Source organism: Carettochelys insculpta, chromosome 2 (genome assembly GCF_033958435.1).
Source record: "Carettochelys insculpta isolate YL-2023 chromosome 2, ASM3395843v1, whole genome shotgun sequence".
NCBI classification, from domain to species: Eukaryota; Metazoa; Chordata; order Testudines; family Carettochelyidae; genus Carettochelys; species Carettochelys insculpta.
Window position 1 is genome coordinate 237,936,410 of NC_134138.1, and position 20,898 is coordinate 237,957,307.

Here is a 20,898-nt window from a genome sequence, read left to right on the forward strand (position 1 = left end):
TGAACTAAAACTCCTAGTTTCTAGTTATCCTCCTGAGATGCTGCATTTTTACTGTTCACTGTGTCAGAAAGGTAATTACATCAGGGTAATTTTGGACTCAGATTTTTTCTTTTCCTGAGCTACTGTGTACAGAGTAAGGTTTTTGTTGTTGTTTTTTTTAAAGTACAGTGTTTCTTGGGTACACTACCATTAAGTCACTCTCTTAGAATAGGCACCTGAGCACCTCTTTTAAAATGTAAATCATTACTACAATGTTGCCTTTAGTCTCAAATTTTAATTTTTAATTCTTATCCATTTTGTCAGCAGTCTCCAAGTAAGTATTCCTTATGAGACCGCTTCAAGCAGAAGAGAGACAAGAAAGACAATGTCAAGCTGCTAGCCCAAAAGTGTTCTGGGGTTTATCATCATCTGCCGTGTCAACACTAGCCAAACACTTCAAAATGGCCATGCAAATGGCCATTTCGAAGTTTACTAATGAAGCGCTGAAATACATATTCAGCGCCTCATTAGCATGCAGGCGGCCACAGCACTTCGAAATTGACGCGTGTGGCTCGTCCAGACAGTGCTCCTTTTTGAAAGGATCTCAGCAACTTCGAAGTCCCCTTATTCCTATCTGCTCAGATGAGCAGATAGGAATAAGGGGACTTCGAAGTAGCCGGGGTCCTTTCGAAAAGGAGACCCGTCTGGATGAGCCACGTCAGTTTCGAAGCGCCGCAGCTGCCCAGATGCTAATGAGGTGCTGAATATGTATTTCAGCGCTTCATTAGTAAACTTTGAAATGGCCATTTGCATGGCAATTTCGAAGTTTTTGGCTAGTGTACACGACTCCTCAGTTAAGATTTTCTTCAACTTCCAGATTCAAATTTCAAAAGCCTCTCACCCGATTACATATTTTAAACATACACCAAATGGCTCACAACTAGTATCCCACAATCCTTCTAGTCTCAGCTGTAGTCTCAATCCTCATCCATTTTAGGAATATTTCAGGGGAAATGTATTGTGATTAGTGGGTATGCTGACTGAGTTTAATGGGTTTCCTGCACACCACTTAAATTGTCACTCTGGTCAAACTAATTTTTTTCCACCTCTCTGTGCATTTCTGGCTACCTCAGTCATTAGGACCATTGGACATTTTACTCCTTTCTGTTTTTTACATTTTATTTGTTTCAGTTGCTTTGCCCCATCAACTATTAATACTTATTAAACCCTAGCATGCAGAATGATAACATATTTTCATTTTGGATTAACAGCTAACATTAAGGAATTCCAACAAGGGCTTTCCAGTGGACTCTCTTGTACTTTTTTCATGTACTGAATTCTTGCTTATATATTTTCATAACTTTTCCTTCATAACAAAACAAAAAAAAATCACAAAAGAATATCAGACAACCAAATTTCCTTTTCCAACATTAAAAAGACAAAACAAAAAAAAAACAGTCTTGTGGCACTTTAAAAACTAAAAATGATTTATTAGGTGATGAGCTTTTCTGGGACAGACCCACTTTTTCAGCACTGGAAATTCTGTCTGTACACCAACACTTGAATTTTTCAAATCCTTTGATAAGAAGTTACTTTTGGAAAATGCAGTAAATGAGATATGGGAGTCAACAAAACTGGAGACTATACTTGAAAACCCCCTGCTCTTAAACACATTTTTATTGCTGACTTTTGCAGATTTAAAAAAGTATCACTCCTTTGATAATATTATTGTTCTATTATTATTCTGTAGAAACAGAATTTCCAGATGTGAAGTGGGTCTGTCCCATGAAAGCTCATCGTCTAATAAATCATTTTGTTAGTCTTTAAAGTGCTACGTGACTGCTATTTTTTTGAAGACACAGACTAATAGGGCTATCTCTCTGTGACTATATTAAGGAGGCTCAGATGCTAGACAACACTGGTTTTTACATCACCACCAAAATATTTTTGGCTTGAGCTACACTTACGTTGAACATTGATGGTTACTACGCAATTTTAGGTATGCTAATTGTGTACCAAAAGTTGATTTTGCAGCCGTCAATATTTGTCCCTGTCCTCATTGCAGAATGCCGATGGGAGTGCTCCTCCTGTCAGCTTTCTTTAATCCTTGTGGCTCACAAGGAGTTCTGGGGTCAACACTGACCCCAGAATGTGCTGTTTCACGCATGCGTGAAACAGCACCCAGGAAGATCAAACCTAATGTTCGATCACCCACAGCAAGTGTGTATCCAGCCTCTCTCTATTCTGGTTTTCAATCCTGACCCTTGCCTCCAAATACACTGAGCTCACATTCATAACTTTCCATCTCACTTAAACTTTTTGAATGATGGAACATAAAAACTCAACAAGAGTATATTAAAATTGATATTTTGATCCTCTCAATCCTCTCATATTAATTTTGTCTTGGTATAGGCTGGGTTTCATTTCATATTTTCAAGTCTTAAGTTGTCCTATCCTCTGCCAATGTAGCTGTATTTCCAATCAAATGGCTTTAAGACCAACTCTTTCTGAATACATTGTATTTGTAGGAGAAGAGTCAATATGGCTTTTGTACAAGGGAATCATGCCTCACCAATTATTAAAATTCTCTGAGGGCGTCAACAAGCATGTGGACAAGGGTCAACGTTTGGACTTTCAGAAAACCACTGACAAGGTCCCTTACCAAAGGCTCTTACGCAAATAAGCATTCATGGGATAAGAGGAAAGGTCTTCACATGGATCAGTGATTGATTAAAGGTTAAAGGTTAAAGGTTGCATCTGATGAAGCAAGTCTTTGCCCACGAAAGCTTGTGCTCCAAAATATCTGTTAGTGTATAATGTGCCACAGGACTTCTTGTTGTTTTTGAAGATATAGACTAATACGGCTACCTCTCTGATACTAGTTAAAGGATAGGAAACAATGGGTAGAAACAAATGGTCAGTTTTCACATATAAAATAAATCAATAGCTGGGTCCCTCAAAGAGCTGTACTGAGACCTGAGCAGTTCAACACACTCAAAATGATCTGAGAAAGGGAGTGCACAGTGAGGCAGCAAAATTTGCAGACAATACACAATTACTTGAGATTGTTAAGTCCAAAGCTGACTGCAATGAGTTACAAAAGGATCTCACAAAACTATTTGATTGGGAACCAAAATGGCAGACAAAATTAAGTGTTGATAAACGCAGAGCATTGCACACTGAGAACACAATGCCAACATATATACAAATGATAGGGTCTAAACTGGCTGTTAGCACTAAAGAAGAAGAGATCTTGGAAGCATTGTGGATAGTTTCCTGAAAATACCCTTTTAATATGCAGCAGCAATTGAAAAAAGCTATCAGCATACTAGGAATAAGGGGATTTTGAAGTTGGCGGGGTCCTTTCAAAAAGGACCTGCATCTGGACAAGCCACACGGGAGTGAACAGTGGCAATTTTGAAGTGCTGTGGCTGGCAGCATGCTAAGGAGGTGCTGACTATGCATTTCAGCACCTCATTAGTATTCTTCAATTTGTCCATTAGCACAGCTATTTCGAAGTTTTCTCTAAGCGTACACACGGTCATTCTGTAGACTCCCAGGGGTTTGCAAACCACAGGTTGAAAGCCACTGATTAAATAATCATATTGAAAGATGGCACATCATTAGCCATTCTCTTACAAAGTTCATATTATTAAAAAAATGGGAAAAATACAGAAAAAGTCATCATTTCAAGCCGTTTTAGGGGATGCATTCACCTTACTTTCATTACATACCTCTGTCTTCGATAGCTTCTTTCCATAGAAAAGAAGAGAAATAAATAAGAATGTTACCATGGTATACATACTAAGGTGAATGTGACTACATTCAAAAGCTTGTAAATAACAAGTAAATGTAAAAGCAATATAGGCAGAAGCGAAATTTTGATTTTCAATGATTGCTACATAAATTGCTTTTGGAAAAGAGAACAGATATGCTAGTTCAAAACAAACCTGCAGGAATATAGTCATATGGGCCTGATGATTATCCCTAGAATATGCACTGCACTAGTTGAGCAGTATCTGAAACATACTGACTAAATCTGGGAACATCTGGGGACCCCTGTTATTCAATACATATTTCTGTATTACTATGAAAATTCAACAAACTACTGCCCAATCATCCCCATAAACATGCATTAAGTTTTGAGTCTATATTCCCAATAGGGATTCAAATCTTCAGGTATGACCAAATTCAGTGGGTGTTAATTTTTGGGAGTAAGGGCACTTCTAAGTTGCATGGGTACTTCAAAGTATCCACGGCTACATGGCGTGCCAGCTCTTTGAAGTTTGCTACTTAAAAGTTGACATGGAGAGAATTAGCCTAATGAGGTTCTGCATACTCTTCGAAGCATTTAGTATTCCCCGCTCTTTAGTATTCCCCGCTCAGGCTGATCACCAGGCCCACTTCGAAGAAGGGGACTAGTGTAGATACACCTACAGTATCCTGCACACACTTTTCTCTTTGGACCATATAAAAGCAGCTTAGCCTGCTCTAATTTACACCAACTTTGAATGGCTACAAGGAGCCAAAATTACAAAAGAAGTTGAAGCATGTGTATTTCATCATAGCCAGATTTTCATCCAAGAACAAACCTTATGAAACAAAAATATTTATCCATGTAAGTATCATCTGGAAAACATTTTTGTAAGGAAAATTTACCTAATGATATAGTTTAGTTTCTGTTTCATCAATTACCCTAAATGTGTGCAATTTTCAGTATTCTTGCTTTATTACCTCGTATTATATACAACTATCCACTAAAGACAATTCAAATTTATTAAAAATTGAACATTATACTTACTTGTAACCCCATCCAGTTATTCCTAAAACGAGAGCCAACACTAAAATGGTGCCAGCAATAGCCCCTATTATTATGTTTGTACTAATAACACCTAGGAAAAAAGTGAAAGACAAAAAAAAAAAAAAAATAAAAACAGAGAATTTTAAAAAAATATACGAAGCAATAAAAGCATTCTGCTGTAGAGATCCGTCTGGGCAACTATATCTTCGAAGAATAAGACAAAACAGGGCGTTCATATATATAGCATTCATATATTTAACAAGGGACTTGTTAAAATTGGAAGCTATCGCAGCCTGACCATGTAACAGAAAATTAATTGAATTAATTTATTTAAAAATCAAGTTATAACTAGAGGAAGAAAATAATACAAAACCACCAGAAAGTCCTACAAGGTCTACAAAGTCATATGTATGAATCTGCGTGCAAGTATATTAGCATTAAATCTATGATTTAAACACAGATAGTAAGTCAAATTAGATCACTGAATGGGCTGAATGTTCATAACCTTGACAATTTAAATAGGAAGTATGCCTCATAAAATGAAATAACATCTGTAATAAGAGAAATTTTCTTGTAGCTGTTTAGGATGGACAGGAGAACAGGACAAAAAGACTTAGAAACTCAATTTAAAATTTTCATTTTAAATTAAAAATGCAGAAGTGTTGATACTCATATAACATTTATACAATACTCTGGGGCTCTCTTTCTTTGGGACAGATGATTTCTTATTCTGAGTTCAGAGATTACAATTTTTTGTTTCTCATTATGATCATCTAGCTCAATGCATACCTTTCCAAAAGGTAATATCTCTATACAAACTGAGTAACCGCCAAGTGCCATTATAAATATATGAAAGTTGTCCTATATGCATATTTCTTTAGTTATTTATGAGTAGCAAATGAACATTTAAAAAAAATCATCTGTCATTCTGTAATTATGTACAATGAAATCTACATGAAGTGATCGCACAGTGGATAAATAAAAAGTGAGGTACGAAGGGGAAGTCTATTTTTTGAAAGAGGCACTTTATTTTGAAAGCTGAAGCGAATGTTTTGTAAAATTTAAGTGTACTTTTTATATGATGCCATACATTATTTTGATTTTCTATATAACCTTTAAAATACAAATTTGTAATAAAAACAGACTTATACTATACAAAAGAATATTTGTAGACAGGACATCTATCTGACCACTATCCTTGTCTACAGGGGAAAGTTTTGCCAGTTATATTAGTATAATTACACCACTATAGCCACATTGCTATAATGCCCCCTGCGGACATTCTCATTCATATGAGGCAAGTAAAATGCACCTGGATTCACTTCTACAATCCACATGATTCTATAGAAATCAAGCTGAGCAGGTAGAGTTATAGGATTGAGGCATTTTTAGCACAATTATTTTTTTTGAAAGAATGAGATCAGAGTGTCTAAGCTACTTCTATACACCAAATGAGGGACGAGCTTATTTAGTTTTGCTTATTGGACCTTCCCCCAAATCAAAGACCCACCGACAGTTTTTCATTTATTAAAGTCTTACCACATATATACATATTACACACCTTTGCCTGCCATTTCTTCATCAAAAATTAAAGGATCTTTGTAAGGAATATTGCAGTCCTCTCCTGCCCATAATCGATCACAGACACACTTGATCTCATTGCTGCAAACCTGCAGTTCAAAACATAACCCAGTATCAAATCACAATTTTTTTACACTATTTAGAATATGAATTAGGTAGAGCTGCATGGAACTGGTTAAAAAAACAAAACAGCCTATGAAATTCTGCAGTTTTTTCCTATTTCATTTTGGGATATTGTGGCCTTCTTTTAAAACAGACTAAATTGATAATTTCACATCAAAAACTGAGTTTCAGCACAAGATAAATAGGAGTTACCAAGGAATAGTTGTGGCTCCCTTAGGGCAGGGCAGGCTTAAGCAGTCTGACAATTACTTTAAATTACCACAGAGACCAAAGGATTCTAGGCCACCTGCGATCAGCCAGAACACAGGGGACTTCAGCAGCCCCAGTCTCTGGCATGTCATAGGAATCAAACACCGTATCTGTGAACTGCCTGAGAGCTCCACACACTGGAGGGAATTTTCATCTGTCAAGATTCAAATGTTTGATGAACCTTTCGTCCTGCCCATTCAATACAAAGGGTCCAGAATATGATGGGAAATTGAATCTAGACCTATATGCTTTAGAGTTTCCAAAAGAATGATATAAAGTCCTTTAAACTCATGTGTGAAGTATCTCAGAAAAGCTGAAACAAAGTTGGAGGAAGTGATGAAAAAGAAATAATGTATATAATGTTTGTAATAACGGCATGTACCTTTATTGTAATACATAACTCAGACTGCCAAAACTCTGATGTATTCACTACCTGCATATTTGACACACAGTCTTTAAAAGCATATCTAGAAAATTAACTTGTATGGCCAACAGTTCAGGTTACCTTTAGTAAAAATGATCTAGCTAGTAAAATAAAGGCACAAGCTTGAATGCATTCAGTAAAAAGCATCAGAAATGTGGAAATCGAGGCTAAAAACCACGAAAACATACCCCATGTCCTGAACAAATTTTGTCATCTGTAGTGCCTGGGCAGAAGCTGAAGTTGAAAGAATCAGTGGGGAGACATCTTCGTTCAAAACACATCATATTTGAGCCACATGGTGTTCCATCCTCCACATAGCCCAGGTCTGTCTCTTCATCTAGTTTGACATGGCCACCACTGCAGAACAAAGACCCGAGATATATTTGTGCACTGCTTTTTAATACAAGACTGTTCAGTCAATCGGATCTCATTCATTCATTCAACACATTCATTTTCGGTTTTGTCATTGTAACGTGAAAAACTGGGCAGGATCCTTAAAACTATTGAGAAGGATAGGAGACGTTTTGTTAGCAACTCTGATAAAAACCAAAAATACTATATTTCTACCATAGACATGTTGTCCATTCACTATCCTTGAAAATACTCAGAGTAAATATATGTAACTCCTGGAGGATGTTCTCTATTTAGCTACAGAATAAACACAGATAGCAGGAACTGCATTACACTGTAATGTGTCTCAGTCCTAGTCTGGAAGGTGTATTGGCAGGAAACAGACTGAAAATTGGTTTACATGAGTTGTTGTTGTTGTTGTTGCTGTGTGTGTGTGTGTGTGTGTGTGTGTGTGTGCACGTGTGCATGCATGTTCTGTTTGTGTTTGTGATAGCAGCAGTTGCTTCTCACAAGGGAACTAGCTGACATTTCCATAGTGAATTAAAGCTGGAAGCAATATCATAGCTATTCCACTTTACAGTTTTGTTTTGTTTTTTAATTACCTGCAGTTGTAGGATTTCCCCAGTTGCACGACTGAAGATGTGATTTCACCATCAAGTTCTCCAAGTCTTGGGACATTAGAGATATTGGAACACAGAAGATACCCACAAAGCACATCCCTGTATTGAGAAGTGAAACTGAATTCACTCAGAACAAACAGCAAATTAAAAAAACCAACTCACAATAAAAATGGTTAATACTCATAAAAATATGAAAGTAGTTGGCAGGCTTTTGTTTTTTCATATGTGCTAGTAACTGGCACACAGCCTACCAGTACAGCAGACCATTGCCACGGTTCCCTCTAAGCTGCCGGGCAGTGTGGCCGCCCTGCTGCTTAATGACCCACCCTGGGGCTCAGAGCTGCCATGTAGGGAGGGGCACTTCTCCCTTGGCAGCAGCAGCTCCTTGCTGGGGCTGGGGGAGTGTCTCTCTCTCAGACGGTAACTAGGGGACATGAGGAGGGAGGGAGGGAGCAAGTTGTAAGAGGTGGGAGGGTCAGTAGGCTGGAATGGAGCATGGAGTTTGGAACGTCCTGTCTCCTAGCCATCTGCAGCAGCTAGGAGAGGAGAGAAGAAAGACTACAGTACTGTGATTATACAACTAGCTGCTTGTGGGAAACACAAGACCCTTTTCTTGTTGAGCATAGAGTGAGGAGGAGGTGGTATTAGTTACCAGCTGATTGGTGACATAATTATAAGATCTGAAATACACTTGGAAAAATATGATGGGGAAAAGAACAATGTAGGACCCTGATACTTTCCCCTATTAGACTTATGGAGCAAACACAAGAGAGTCAATCCTCTGCAGTTCTAGACTAAAATATTGTTCACCTAGCATCAGGAGGGAAAGATAAAGAGCTTGGTTCTGGCCATGTGGAATTTGTTAACAGGTGACCATCTGCGCAGAGATGTTAGAAAGCCTGAGCTAAAATTTAGATTGTCTGGAAGGAGACAGATCCAGAGCAGAGATCTTACTGCAGGATCTGACTTCATTTGTATTTGTGGTTTGCTATTGTAAAGCATTTAGACTGCTTTTGTAGATAAAGATTCAGGCTTTAGTGAATGAATACTGGAGCAAAAGGCCTAGCTCATGACAGCTACATTATAAGGTTTAAAAACACATTTACATAGATATTAATAGGTTATGGCAAGAAAGAAAAGGGTTCTTTTAAGGGAATTTTTGGAGTGAAAACTCTGATCTCTATAATATTTTAAAAATCCTGTGTTACTAATTACTACACAGTAAATTGTTAAAAAGGGAAGATTTTTACCATGGATCCTGTTTATTTGTTTGCCCTTTCAATCTGAGTTGGATTCCAGATAAGCGATTTCCATTAAGTTTTAGAATTTGTTTGGAGAGGAGTACTGGCATTGCAAGGCGAGCATGACTGTTTCTAGTTGACTCAGAGATTTGTTTAGCATCTTAAAGCTGATCTGCGTGTGAATAATATGCATGCAGGAGGGATAGTTTTGTGAAGTGCAAAAGTCTGTAGCATGCTAGTATTTTGGCAGATGCTTCATTTTTTAAAGAGATTCTGAAGATTTAGTGGTCTATGGAAGCAGGCTGTTAAATTGGAGCTCTGGTGCATATTTTTTATGCTTTTACTTAACAGCCATGTACTTGATGCATTTATATTGCTTTTCTTCAGTATGTCCCATTTTGTTGTGTTTACTAGCTTGAGTTGTTACAAAGGATGATGACACACAAACTGAAAGGGCAGTGTACATTTTCTTTTTATTTTATTTCATCCTAAATAAAAATCTTACACACCGATTCATGTTAATTATCCCTTGTTTCAATATTTTTCCTTCTCCAATGCCTATGAACAATTTAAAATATATGTAGTTTTTTTGTTGATACTGGTGGTGCACACAACCTCAATATTGATGCTGCACAGAAAAAATTTCAACCCACCCAAAAGAAAATTCAGTCCACCCCGGATGGAAAATGTTAGAGGAAACACTGGCCATTGCTTATTTCTTCTTCACTTATGTGAGTTCTCATGCCCAATAGCACAGACATAATGGGCCATAGTTCCCTGGGCTTCCGTTCTCAAGAAATATTTCTCTGTTTACCTGCTTTACATATTTTCCTGTTATCTTTCCTTGCTATTGCTTGAACTACCTCAGTGGACAGATTCTATGAGCCTAAAGTCTAGAAAGTTTTACCACTTTAACTATATCAATACCCTAATGGGCATGCAGTTATAGTGGTATCATAGTCTTATATTGGTATTGCCATTCCTGTACAGATAGAAGAACAACATAGACCCATATAATATATCTTTATACCAGTGTAACTACAGCCAACCTAAGGGTTGTACCAGTATAACTATTTCAATTTTTCAAAAAATCTCCTCCTACTTGATATAGTTACAGCATCAGAGGTCTGATTTTTCACTGCCTTGCATCTAAGTTGGCATTTACTCCTAATTAACACAAATTTAAATAACTACTTAACGTGCAAAGCAGTGAAGAATTACCTCAGACAAGGCTTCTGGGATACCCAGCAGCCCTGTCTGGTGTGCTTCCGGTTGGCCGTTCTGTGGAGAGAGCAGCTGGGCAGTTCGACCACGCTCTGTTGACAGAGCAGATCACTCTTGCAATCTGCTTGGCAATTTGGCCATGATCTGCTGACAGAAATTTTGTCAGAAGATATCTCCCAACAACAACTTCTGTTGACAAATTGCTGTAATCTAGACATAGCCGGAGTGTACAAAGACCGAGGCTCTCTATTTCAAAAATGATTTCTGCCAGAGATGCCAGGGATCCTTTTATTTTGTGAATAAATACATAATCAGCAGCATTTACATCAAATATTTGTGAGAGCTGCTACATTTTTTTATGACAAGATACACCAATCTGTCAGTCACCATATTCTCCACTTGAGGATTTTATTGTGGGAGAGAAGAATGTGGTCTCAGATCCAAAATTCCTAAAGTTGCTGCCCAGCCAGACCCATGGCTTTTAGCACCTGTTTATGACAGATGAAGGCTGGACCAGGGCAAGAATCCCACACAAGCTGCTTTCCAGAGTAGAAGTACTTACTGTTTGTTGCATTGAATCCAAGTGTCCTTTCTCTTTCCACAGTTACCTTTCTCAGTCCCCTCAATATTCAGTTTCTCATAGCAGTATCTGTCAGCAGCTGTCACTCCTAAAAACAAAAGCAGTTTTCTTTTAATAAGATTGTGCAGATTTTAAAAGTCTGATGCAAAATTAATATTAGACATTAGACCATATAGATCACATAAATCAAAAATCATCCTCTATTTTATTTCAGGATATTGGCTCCAATTATCTGTCCAAGGATTCCTTCATTCCAGATTTCGTTTATAAATCAAGACAAATTTTCAAGGAAAAGAATTGATTGTGTCCAGTTTGAGACTCTAAATCACTTAGGGAAAAATCTTGAGTTACAACAGCACTAGATTGAAAAGCCAAATACTTGCCAGGAGCCCTGGATGCCTCTACAGGTTGAATCTCTCGAATCAAGCACCCTCAGAACCTGACTGGTGCCAAACAAGAGCATTTGCTGCACCACAGAAGGTCAATATTGTCTAGCAGCATCACTAACACTTCCACTGCTAACTGGGCTCTTAAAAGACATTTAGGCATAAATTAGAGCTAAGTAACAGCACAGAACACTGAGAGACAGGACCAGTGGCTGTAAACAAACTGTCGACCCGATACTTCAATTTCACACATCTCCACTACGGTCCATCTTCCAGGTAGTGAAGACACGCTCTAAGGCTATGTCTTTACTACCACGTATGCTGACAAAACATACGTCACTCAAGGGCTTGAAAAAACACACCCCTAAGCAGCAAAAGCACCACTGTGGACAGCACAATGTCAGTGGGAGAGCTTCTTTCATTGGCAGAGCTACCGTCACTCTCTGGGGGTAGTTTAATTATGGCTGCTTCTACACATGCCAGCTCCCATTGGAGGTGGCATGGTAATGAGGCAATTCGAAGCAGGCTCATAAAGCACTAATGTGCATATTCAGCACCTCATTAATATAATGGCAGTCACACAAATTTCAAACTGCAGAATTTGAATTGCAGATTGACAGGGAAGATGGAGGCAGCTTCGAAATAAGCCCCCCACTTCCACATTCCCCTACTCTGATCTAGTTTTGTGGGAGTAAGGGAATGTTGAAGGGGGGTGCTTATTTTGAAGCTGCCCCCATATTCACTATCAATCTGCAATTCCAAGTCCACACTTTGAAATCCATGTGACTGCCATTATGCTAATAAGGCACTGAATATGCACGTGAGCACCTCATTAGCTTGTTTCGAATTGCCTCATTACCATGGCACCTTTGACGGGAGTTTGCCTGAATAGAAGCAGCCTCATCAGTGTAAAGGGGCTGCATAATGGATCTTACAATGGTGCAGCTGCATTGGCACAGGGGAGCTACTGAAAGGTCTCTAGGGTAGACATGGCCTAAGTTGAATCGAGTTTTCTATATACTGTCATGTTCAGCACACAAAGTTGCATCAGTTTAACTAAATATGTGGTTTAAAATGAGCTTAGTTAAACCATTGGGGTTGTTGTGTGTGCAGAGACTCTTCTATTGGTAAATGTCAGATGCAAGTGAAATAAATATAAGCCAGGTGAAAACTAACAGAGGAGTGTTCACTTGCAAAATTCCACAGGTTTAACTAAATTGATAAGCCCTATATCAGACACAAACCAAGACCTCTGGCAATCACCTAATTTTTTCAAGCCACGATTTCAAACTCATGCCTAACTGCTAACTAAAGATAAATACATTCATCAGTGTGAAGAACCTGATCATCATGGCAATCTACTGGCAGTCTGACAGAGAGATTCTGGACTTGTTCTGAGCTCCCACGGCCAGCAAGGACCAGGAACACAGAAGCAATGTGCTCAGTCAAGAGAAGAAACTCTTGAGTGACCTCCTCTGACTAATGCACAGATCAGCAGCAGCAGTCAGTGAAGAGTGTCAAGCCAGGAACTTGTTGGCTGGAGACATGATTGTTATATTGAAGGATCTTCAACAGGCCGAAGTAAAGTGAGGGGAAGAAGAGAAGTGATCACAGAGCAACTGTCTGCTCTCTCTCATAAAAAAATTAAAGAATCCTTTAAGTGGATTCAGGCAAAAAAACAACCTGAAGGAAAAAGTTCAGAAAAGGATTCCACTTCTGCACTAGATACGGAACCCAATCTCATGGTGAGTTTTGACTCATTTTAATGGTTCCAGGTAAGTGTATGTCTGCATGATATTTGAATCTTTAGAAAGATATACCAATGAAAATCGACTTAAAACAAAAATAGTTACTTTCACCCCAGATGTATTTACACTGCCGATCCCTGGTTTTACATCTTCCTCCAAAGCAAATACCCTAAAGAGACAGAAGAGACACATTTTCACAACCAAGTAAAATACAATTGCAAATCAGGCGACCAACTTTTTTTTTTTTAATTAGCAATAATCACGCCTCGGATTAACCTCATTGGCTACACTACTGCCACTGTGCAAAGCCAGCTATTATTCACTTTATTTACAATATGTGATGGAAAGACTAAGTACACATAATGTGGTTCTACTTTCCAATTGAAAATAGTTTGTGAGGCGAAATCCAAATCTCTTTGAAGTTAGCAGAGTCTCCTACTGACTTCAAAAGATCTCAGACCGGAAGCTATACGAATATGTTTCCCCAGATACAAAAATATATATCCAAATTATAATTACCTGTTTGTTATCACATGAATACCCATCCATTTTGTGAATATTGGGAGAACACTATAGAAAGAGAAAATAACCACTTGACAATCCAAATAGTGAGCAGGCTATAAAACAATTTACCAATAAAAGGCAGTTAGTGGCATTTCAAAATTTCTTTCAGTATGACTTTTTTCCTAAGTGTAAAGTAATTTTTACACAACATTTAAACAACTGATACTATGAATGCAACAAACTCTCATAGGCTACGGCTACACTATTGTTGCTATATTGGGATACAAATGTATCCCGAAAGAGCAACTCCGCAGCTAAACAGCACACTCAAAATAGCAGCACTATTTTGAGTGCAGCATTCCATTTCTGCTACCCCTTGTCGTGACGGGGTAGCAGAAACTTTGAAATAGCCGCTTATTTTGAATTTTGGTACAAACTGCGTTAGATATTTGAAGTTATGGCTACAGTGTAGCTGTAGCCATACTGATTGAGATTGTGCATGCAATACACTTGCTCACTTTCTGAAATGTTTTAAAACGTTACCTGGCTGGAGTTTCCTGTGCAGTTTTCTGCAATGTCACAATCATTTACCGCATCTCGGCACACAACTCCTTTAGATTCAAACTAAAACAAGTTTGAAAAAATTGTTTTAGTATTTCTATAAATAACTTTTTTCATGTACTAATCATTTCAACATTTTTAAACCAAAATCAGCTTGTTAGGGGAGCTGTTTTGACTCAGTTTAGATTATATGCACATCACCTGGATTAAGAAAAAAAATCATTTTACAGAAGTATATGGGACAAATTTTGCTCTCATGTCTACTAATCTAAGACACTTGTGTGTCTCTCATCACTGTATTATGTGAGCAACTCATAGTCCTTAATGTTTATCCTCACAACATCCCCGTGAGGTTGAAAAATGCTTTACACCATTTTACAGAAAGGGAACTGAGGCACAATGACTAATGACTTGTCCAAATTCACAATGGATGTCTATGGAGAAGGGAACTGAAATGGAGCCTCCTGAGGCTAGAACCTAACCACTAGCCCACCCTTCTCTTTTATAAATTTCCCTTCCTCCAGCACAGCTTCCTCAGGTCATTAGTAAGAGACCGTTGGGTCATTTACACCTATATAACACCATTATAACAGTGCAAATCAGGGTAAAAATTGGCCATAAACATTACTGGATTCCAAATAATTTGATATGCACTTATAAAATACATTTAAGGATGTGAAATTTGGCAATGACAGAACGTATGGTGTTTAATGTCTTAATAAACATTTCCGTACCCTTGCCAAAAGCCTCATGACCTGAAGCAATGGTGAAATATCCCCCAAGTAAGGACCATCATTACAATGCATCTTGTTTGTCAATCAAGCATCATTGCTTCTGACTCTGCCACATCATCCGTTATGGGCATGCCTCAGGTCTACCTCAGAGATCTCCATTTTTCCTGACTGGTCTGTTAATCTGCATACTCCAATTCACTTTTTTTTAGTTTGTGCTTTCTTTCTGCACACAGATTTTGTATAAGATTTGCCATACTACTGTGTTCTAGGTCCTCAGTTGGAATAATCAATGTAGTTTCATTGACTTAGTGCAGCAAAAATTGATCAACATCAGGGGAAATTTTTTTCTGACACCTGACTTGTTTTTCTATCCCCTAGCAGCTGAGGGGGAAAAAAATAGATAAGACAGATAGCGTAATATGTTCATAAGTGACTTATGACCCTAAAGGTTTGTTTACACCATTTGTTCCTGATTAATTCCCTATGTGGACACCTTACTCTAGAGTAAGAGTGCCTGTGTCACAGGGTGATTAACCCTGTCACAGGGAGTGAGGACCAACACATTCGCGATTAGCTGCCGCTGAATTAGACTAACGGCAAGGCAACTGCGGTTTATAATAGGCACCTCTGCCAGGAAGCAAGGAGGAGTATAGAAAGATGCTGAGCCTGGTAAGCGTCACCAAGGTCTGGGGCTAGACAAGAAGTTGGTCTTCAGAAAAGATCTCTGAGAAGGCAGTATCTGGGGAAGGGTGTCAGGGTACACAATATGCTTTGACAAGTTTATCTCCTGAGGGACAGCCTGAAGAGAAATCACCTGGAAAGAGGCTGGCAAGATGTGTAATCACTGAGCACTGTGGCTGAAGGATGTTCTAGGAAGAGGAGCAGTGGGTGAACTGAACCAATTGCAAAGGGGGGAAAAATAGCTATTTCTGGACAACTAGGTTTTAGAACATGGGGAATCCTCCTGTTTGTGGAGGTGGACGTGACAGTCTTAAGCTGACATTGTGCCCATTAAAAAAAAAACAGACTGGGCAGATGCACAGATAATCATAGAGTTATATGGTGCCACTTGCATGTGGAGAAACTGAGGCAAGGGTGCTCCAGAGCCACACTTGGCCAACAATTGGGGCTCCAGAGCAGCCATGCCCTTTTTTATTACCTTGTTCCTCTGTAGTTTAACTCACATCACAAATGTATGTGGCAAACCCTGGGTTCCATTTCCCAAAGTGAGTTAGGTACCTGGGACCCAAAGTCCCACCAGGTCTGCCAACAGGGAGGACAAAGGGAGCAGTTGCCCCTGGGCCTGGCATTCAAAGGGCCCTAGAGTTCCAGCACTGGAAGCTGAAGGTCTGGGAGCCTTTGAAATGCCACAGAGTGCTGTGCCACTGCTCTGTGAATGGTGGAGGGGACCAAGACCTGACTGCCTTAAGCCCCACCCCATCTGGGAGTGGGGAGCCACCCTCCCTCACATTCCACTCAGGCAGCTGTCAATACTGCTGAGTCTCATGGGAAGTCAATGAGACTTCTCCCCGGCAGCAGCAAACACCCAAATACCTTAGCTGATGGGGCAGACTTCCCCTTAGCAACCGCAAGTCCCCAAAATTCTTTCCCACCCTTGGAGCCCTAAACGCGCACAAGCTAGGACATGGTGCTGTCTGGCAGCATGGTCAGCACTGAACAGCAGGCACACCCTTTTATTGGGTTGGGGCTACCCACGTGATGTGGCTGAGCACAGGAAAGGCCCCAACTTTGTGGCACCTGTGGGGAAGGGAGGGGAGTTCGTGCACAAATGTAATCTCCTGAGAAGACGTTTCTAGGCATCGTACGCAAGCACAACCCCCACAACAGCCTTGTTGCCACATGATGCAGTACGGCAGCAGCTGGCGTCAGACAGCACAGAAAAAAACAAGTGTAGAGCTAGAACCACAAACTCCGCGCAGGGGCTTTTTGTAATGGAAAGATGCACACACAGGGCTAATAGCAAAGAAAAAAAAAGACATTTCTCAGGTTCTCAAACAAATGTGAGCCCACAGCCACAGGCATGCTGCTCCCACTTTGAAATTCGTGGCCAGAGCAGAGCACTGAGGGGCATTGCGCATTACATACGGGACACCTCTGGAGGCTAATAAATTCGATTTTAAGATATGGCACTTCCATGCTGGCCTTTAATAGAACTTTTGAATTCAAGCTTGATGTTACACCCGTTAGTGAACAACGATATTGTAATCTCAATATTAGTGCTCCCAAAACTGAGCTAATGGTATTTAAAGTGAAGACAGTCAAGTGGTAATATTGAGCTAACTGCCTTAAATTTGAATTTACCTCGTAGTGTACACATAGCCTCAGTCTAGACTTAAACTCACTTCTGAATCTGGCCCTCACTTCCTTCCCCAAGTATCTTACAATCTAAAACACAAAGACCAGAGCTAGATTAACCAGTTTTTGATTAGTTTTGATGGTCCGAGTTTCAGAAAGGGAGGGCCAAGATCTGAGAGTACAAATGCATGCACAATTGTACCTATAATCACCTAAACTCATTAACTCCCCAGAAATGACAGCACAAGTTACTTTAAAAGCAACATACTTACCTGACACTTCCTACAGCAAAGCCCATTGCTGCATTGTGAGCCTGCAGTCAGGGTGCATGACTGACAGCAATCCCCTCCTTCAATGGCACACTCCTGGGGAACAGACACACATGCGACATATTACAAAGGCTAGAACCACACTACAGCAGAAGATTGACCTGCTTAGGGTTGACCTTCTGGGGTTTCATTCTGCGCATGTGCAAAATGATGCTCCCAGAGGTCAGTATTGACCCCTGTATGCTTAGCAAGAGGTGAGGAATAAGGAAGGTCGACCTTCTGCCATGTGGGACAGACATGGAAGTGGACCACCGACAAATCCATTTTAGCTACACAACTGGCGTAGCTAAAATTAAATATTGGCAGTCAACTTCTATCTAATGTAGACATAGTCAGAGAAAAGCCTACTCCTCTAAAAACTCCATTATTGCCACCAGGTGCTTTTGAACTCGAGTAGATTTTAACCAAGCTCAGTGTGAAGCTCAATATATACAATATATGTGCCTGGATTGACACACAGGGGAGTGTGAGACACCACATCTTCCCCTATTTATATAATAGAACATAATTGTAATAACAGTGTGGTATCTGTTGCGGAATTCTGACAATTTTAATGGTGATCACTGTTAAGACTTAATGTACTAATACCTTTTCCCAAATATTAAAAAATAATCTTTCAGGGCCTGCTTTTGCAGATTTCATTATGACTCTTATTTAACATATTTGAAAGAAAAAAAGAAAGAAAGAAAGAAGCCACCATCGTGCTGTCTTCATTGCAGTAGGCATCATATAATAAACACATATTCAATGTCAGTTCTTGCCGCAGAGATCTTAGACTCTCTGTGCACCCCTCTTATTAATGTTGGTGGGGCTTGTGGATGTCAATGACTCCTGGATTAATATCTGAGGCTGTAGTTACTGATCTGAAACACATCGTACTTACTGCAGTAGTACCACAGTCACATTCTTCTCCATCTTCAACAAAACCATTGCCACATTCAGGAGGATCGAGAAGCTGCAGTACAAAAATTAAGAAAAACAAAATGCTACAAATCTTTCCCAAGATCCCAAGTGAACTTCTCAATAGTCAGCTATGTACAATTTGTACAAAAGGACTTTAAAATAAATTAATTTATTTAATCACAAGGTGACATTTGCCCGGTTCAGAGGGAGGATCTTAGTAGGCTGATCTTGAACTTAATATCAACCTTCCAATGGAGTGCTCTAGGACAATGCACCCATAAACATGTGGTTTCATTTCTCACATACTTCTTGTAAAGGGGTCTGTATTCCCCCTTCCTTACTAAAAGGTGGCATGCCTCTCTGCTTTACACAGGGGGGTGGACTTGGTGACCTCCTAAGGTCTATTCCAGCCATAGGATTCCATGAGTCTATGAATAACCTTAAAGAAAAACTGTTTTACTTTCAGATTTTGGATACAATGCTTTATACTGCAACATGATCATTCTGATTTCCACTTCTTTCTTTCACATTTACATACCCTAGAAAAGAAAAATCTAAAAGCTGCTAAACTGTATTGTGATAAGGGATACAAAAATTTCTACAGAAGTATTTTTGTGAATTAGTGTAGCTAGTAAATAAAGCTGTAGTGAGTATATAGTCTATTAAAATCACTTTGTAACAGAAAGGAATCCTCCTAATGAAGGGATTTAGCAATAAAGATTCCTCATAATCTGTCATGAGATGTGAAAAAACAGACCTGCAAAACGAAGGATACAAGTGTTCAAAAATAAGAAATCATGACATCCTATCACCAAAATAAACAGTGCTGACTCTCCCTTGTATCAGCAAGTACCTTTGTTAAAAAAACACATCACACTTCACAGAGGTACGCTTTTTTTATAATCAGCCAAATGAGAAGATATGTGTGCCTCAGGAGATGACTTTCACTTGGTGCCAAGAGAGAAAAAAAAGCAAATTCATTCTTGTTTACTTGATAAAAGCAGTTCTCTCATAATGAGAAATCTACAAACATATAACCATAAAGCATCCAAGTGAAGAATGATGCCTCCCTCTAGTGTTTATTGCAGTTCAGCCGCTGTGGAATTAGTCATAAAATTTACTCTATTCCTCCTGCTACTGCAGAAATAAAACTTCTACTGTGGAAATCCCTATTTTCTTTTACATTCATAGTCATTGAAATTACCCATTTAAGTTTTTCTGCACTATACACAGTAGCATCAGCTAGAAACAAAGGCTTTGAGATCCTCATCTTGATTACCTTAGTTTTTCACTGCTGCTGCTATAGAGCCAGTGTTCATCAACCAAACGTTTTCAGAAGTCACCATTCTAAAGGTGCTCACCCTTTTGCTAGTGGTTTCCTCAGCTCTAATTCACATTGATTTTCCCTTAAACTCCTGGCTGCAAACCTACTGGGTGTGTCTACATGTGTACAGTATTTCGAAAAGACCGGTCCTCTTTCGAAAGAGCGAAGGGAATGTCTACATGTGCCATGCGCTCTTTCGATTTGAAATCGAAGGAACACAGCCCAGACATTGAAAGCTGGACCCCAATCCTGTACAGAAAGAGCGCCACCTGTTGAAAAACATCAAAATAACGCATGTGTAGACACGCCACGGCCTGCCCTTTCCAAAGAGGAGTCCTCCATGACGGTGCCCAGCCCGAGTGCAGAGATGCCCTGCACCACTAAACGGAGTTCTATGACCCACGTGTCTGGCTGCTCTTAAAGCTGCATGGACCCAGAAACCCCATGGCAGGAAGCTGAGAGCAGGCAAGCTGTGAAAGCACAAGCCCCAGGCAGCATGCCCTCTCAGCCGCCCCTGATGACAGTGACAGGCACATGGCCAGCACCCGGCAGTCTCCCAAGCCCCAGGGCCCCTCGTCAAAGCCCCCACAGAGTTCCCAGGGGTCTGTCCCAGAAAAAAAGAAGAGGGGTCCCTCCTGGCCAGACTGTGAACTCAGAGACCGCCTGGGCCTCTGGAGAGAAGAGGACGTCCTCCGGGAGATGGGGGTAAAGTGGAGGAACGCCGCTGCCTCCGCCCAGGGACTGACCAGCCAAGGCCACCTGGAGCAGACTACCAACCAAGTCCGGAGCAAAGTGAAGGAGCTCTGGCAGGGCTATGCCCAGGTCCAGGATGAGGCCGGGTGCTCAGGAACAGGCCCCTCCACCTGCCCCTACTATCAGGAGCTCCACAGCATCCTGGGGCCCCGGGAGAGCTCCCCACC

The 20,898-nt window shown here is 39.9% G+C and overlaps 1 protein-coding gene and 1 non-coding gene across 9 annotated transcripts in view; both read right to left on the reverse strand.

Annotated features, from left to right (window-relative positions):
* Window positions 1-20,898, reverse strand: part of ADAM22 (ADAM metallopeptidase domain 22) — a 192,881-nt gene that overhangs the window by 22,818 nt on the left and 149,165 nt on the right. For 7 of the 8 annotated variants that reach the window (XM_074986264.1, XM_074986271.1, XM_074986269.1 and 4 more), the window contains 11 exons: window positions 18,635-18,706; window positions 17,695-17,787; window positions 14,355-14,435; window positions 13,827-13,877; window positions 13,413-13,476; window positions 11,156-11,261; window positions 8,111-8,227; window positions 7,346-7,514; window positions 6,342-6,450; window positions 4,781-4,871; window positions 3,714-3,731 (listed from right to left, as the gene is read on the reverse strand). In XM_074986264.1, the coding sequence (XP_074842365.1) occupies window positions 3,714-3,731; window positions 4,781-4,871; window positions 6,342-6,450; window positions 7,346-7,514; window positions 8,111-8,227; window positions 11,156-11,261; window positions 13,413-13,476; window positions 13,827-13,877; window positions 14,355-14,435; window positions 17,695-17,787; window positions 18,635-18,706 (971 nt within the window). The remainder of the gene's footprint in view (window positions 1-3,713; window positions 3,732-4,780; window positions 4,872-6,341; window positions 6,451-7,345; window positions 7,515-8,110; window positions 8,228-11,155; window positions 11,262-13,412; window positions 13,477-13,826; window positions 13,878-14,354; window positions 14,436-17,694; window positions 17,788-18,634; window positions 18,707-20,898) is intronic. The other variant, XM_074986270.1, reaches the window with a different exon arrangement.
* LOC142009857 (U4 spliceosomal RNA) lies at window positions 13,475-13,617 on the reverse strand. Its single transcript, XR_012644622.1, has one exon. It is a non-coding gene; the product is annotated as a U4 spliceosomal RNA (small nuclear RNA).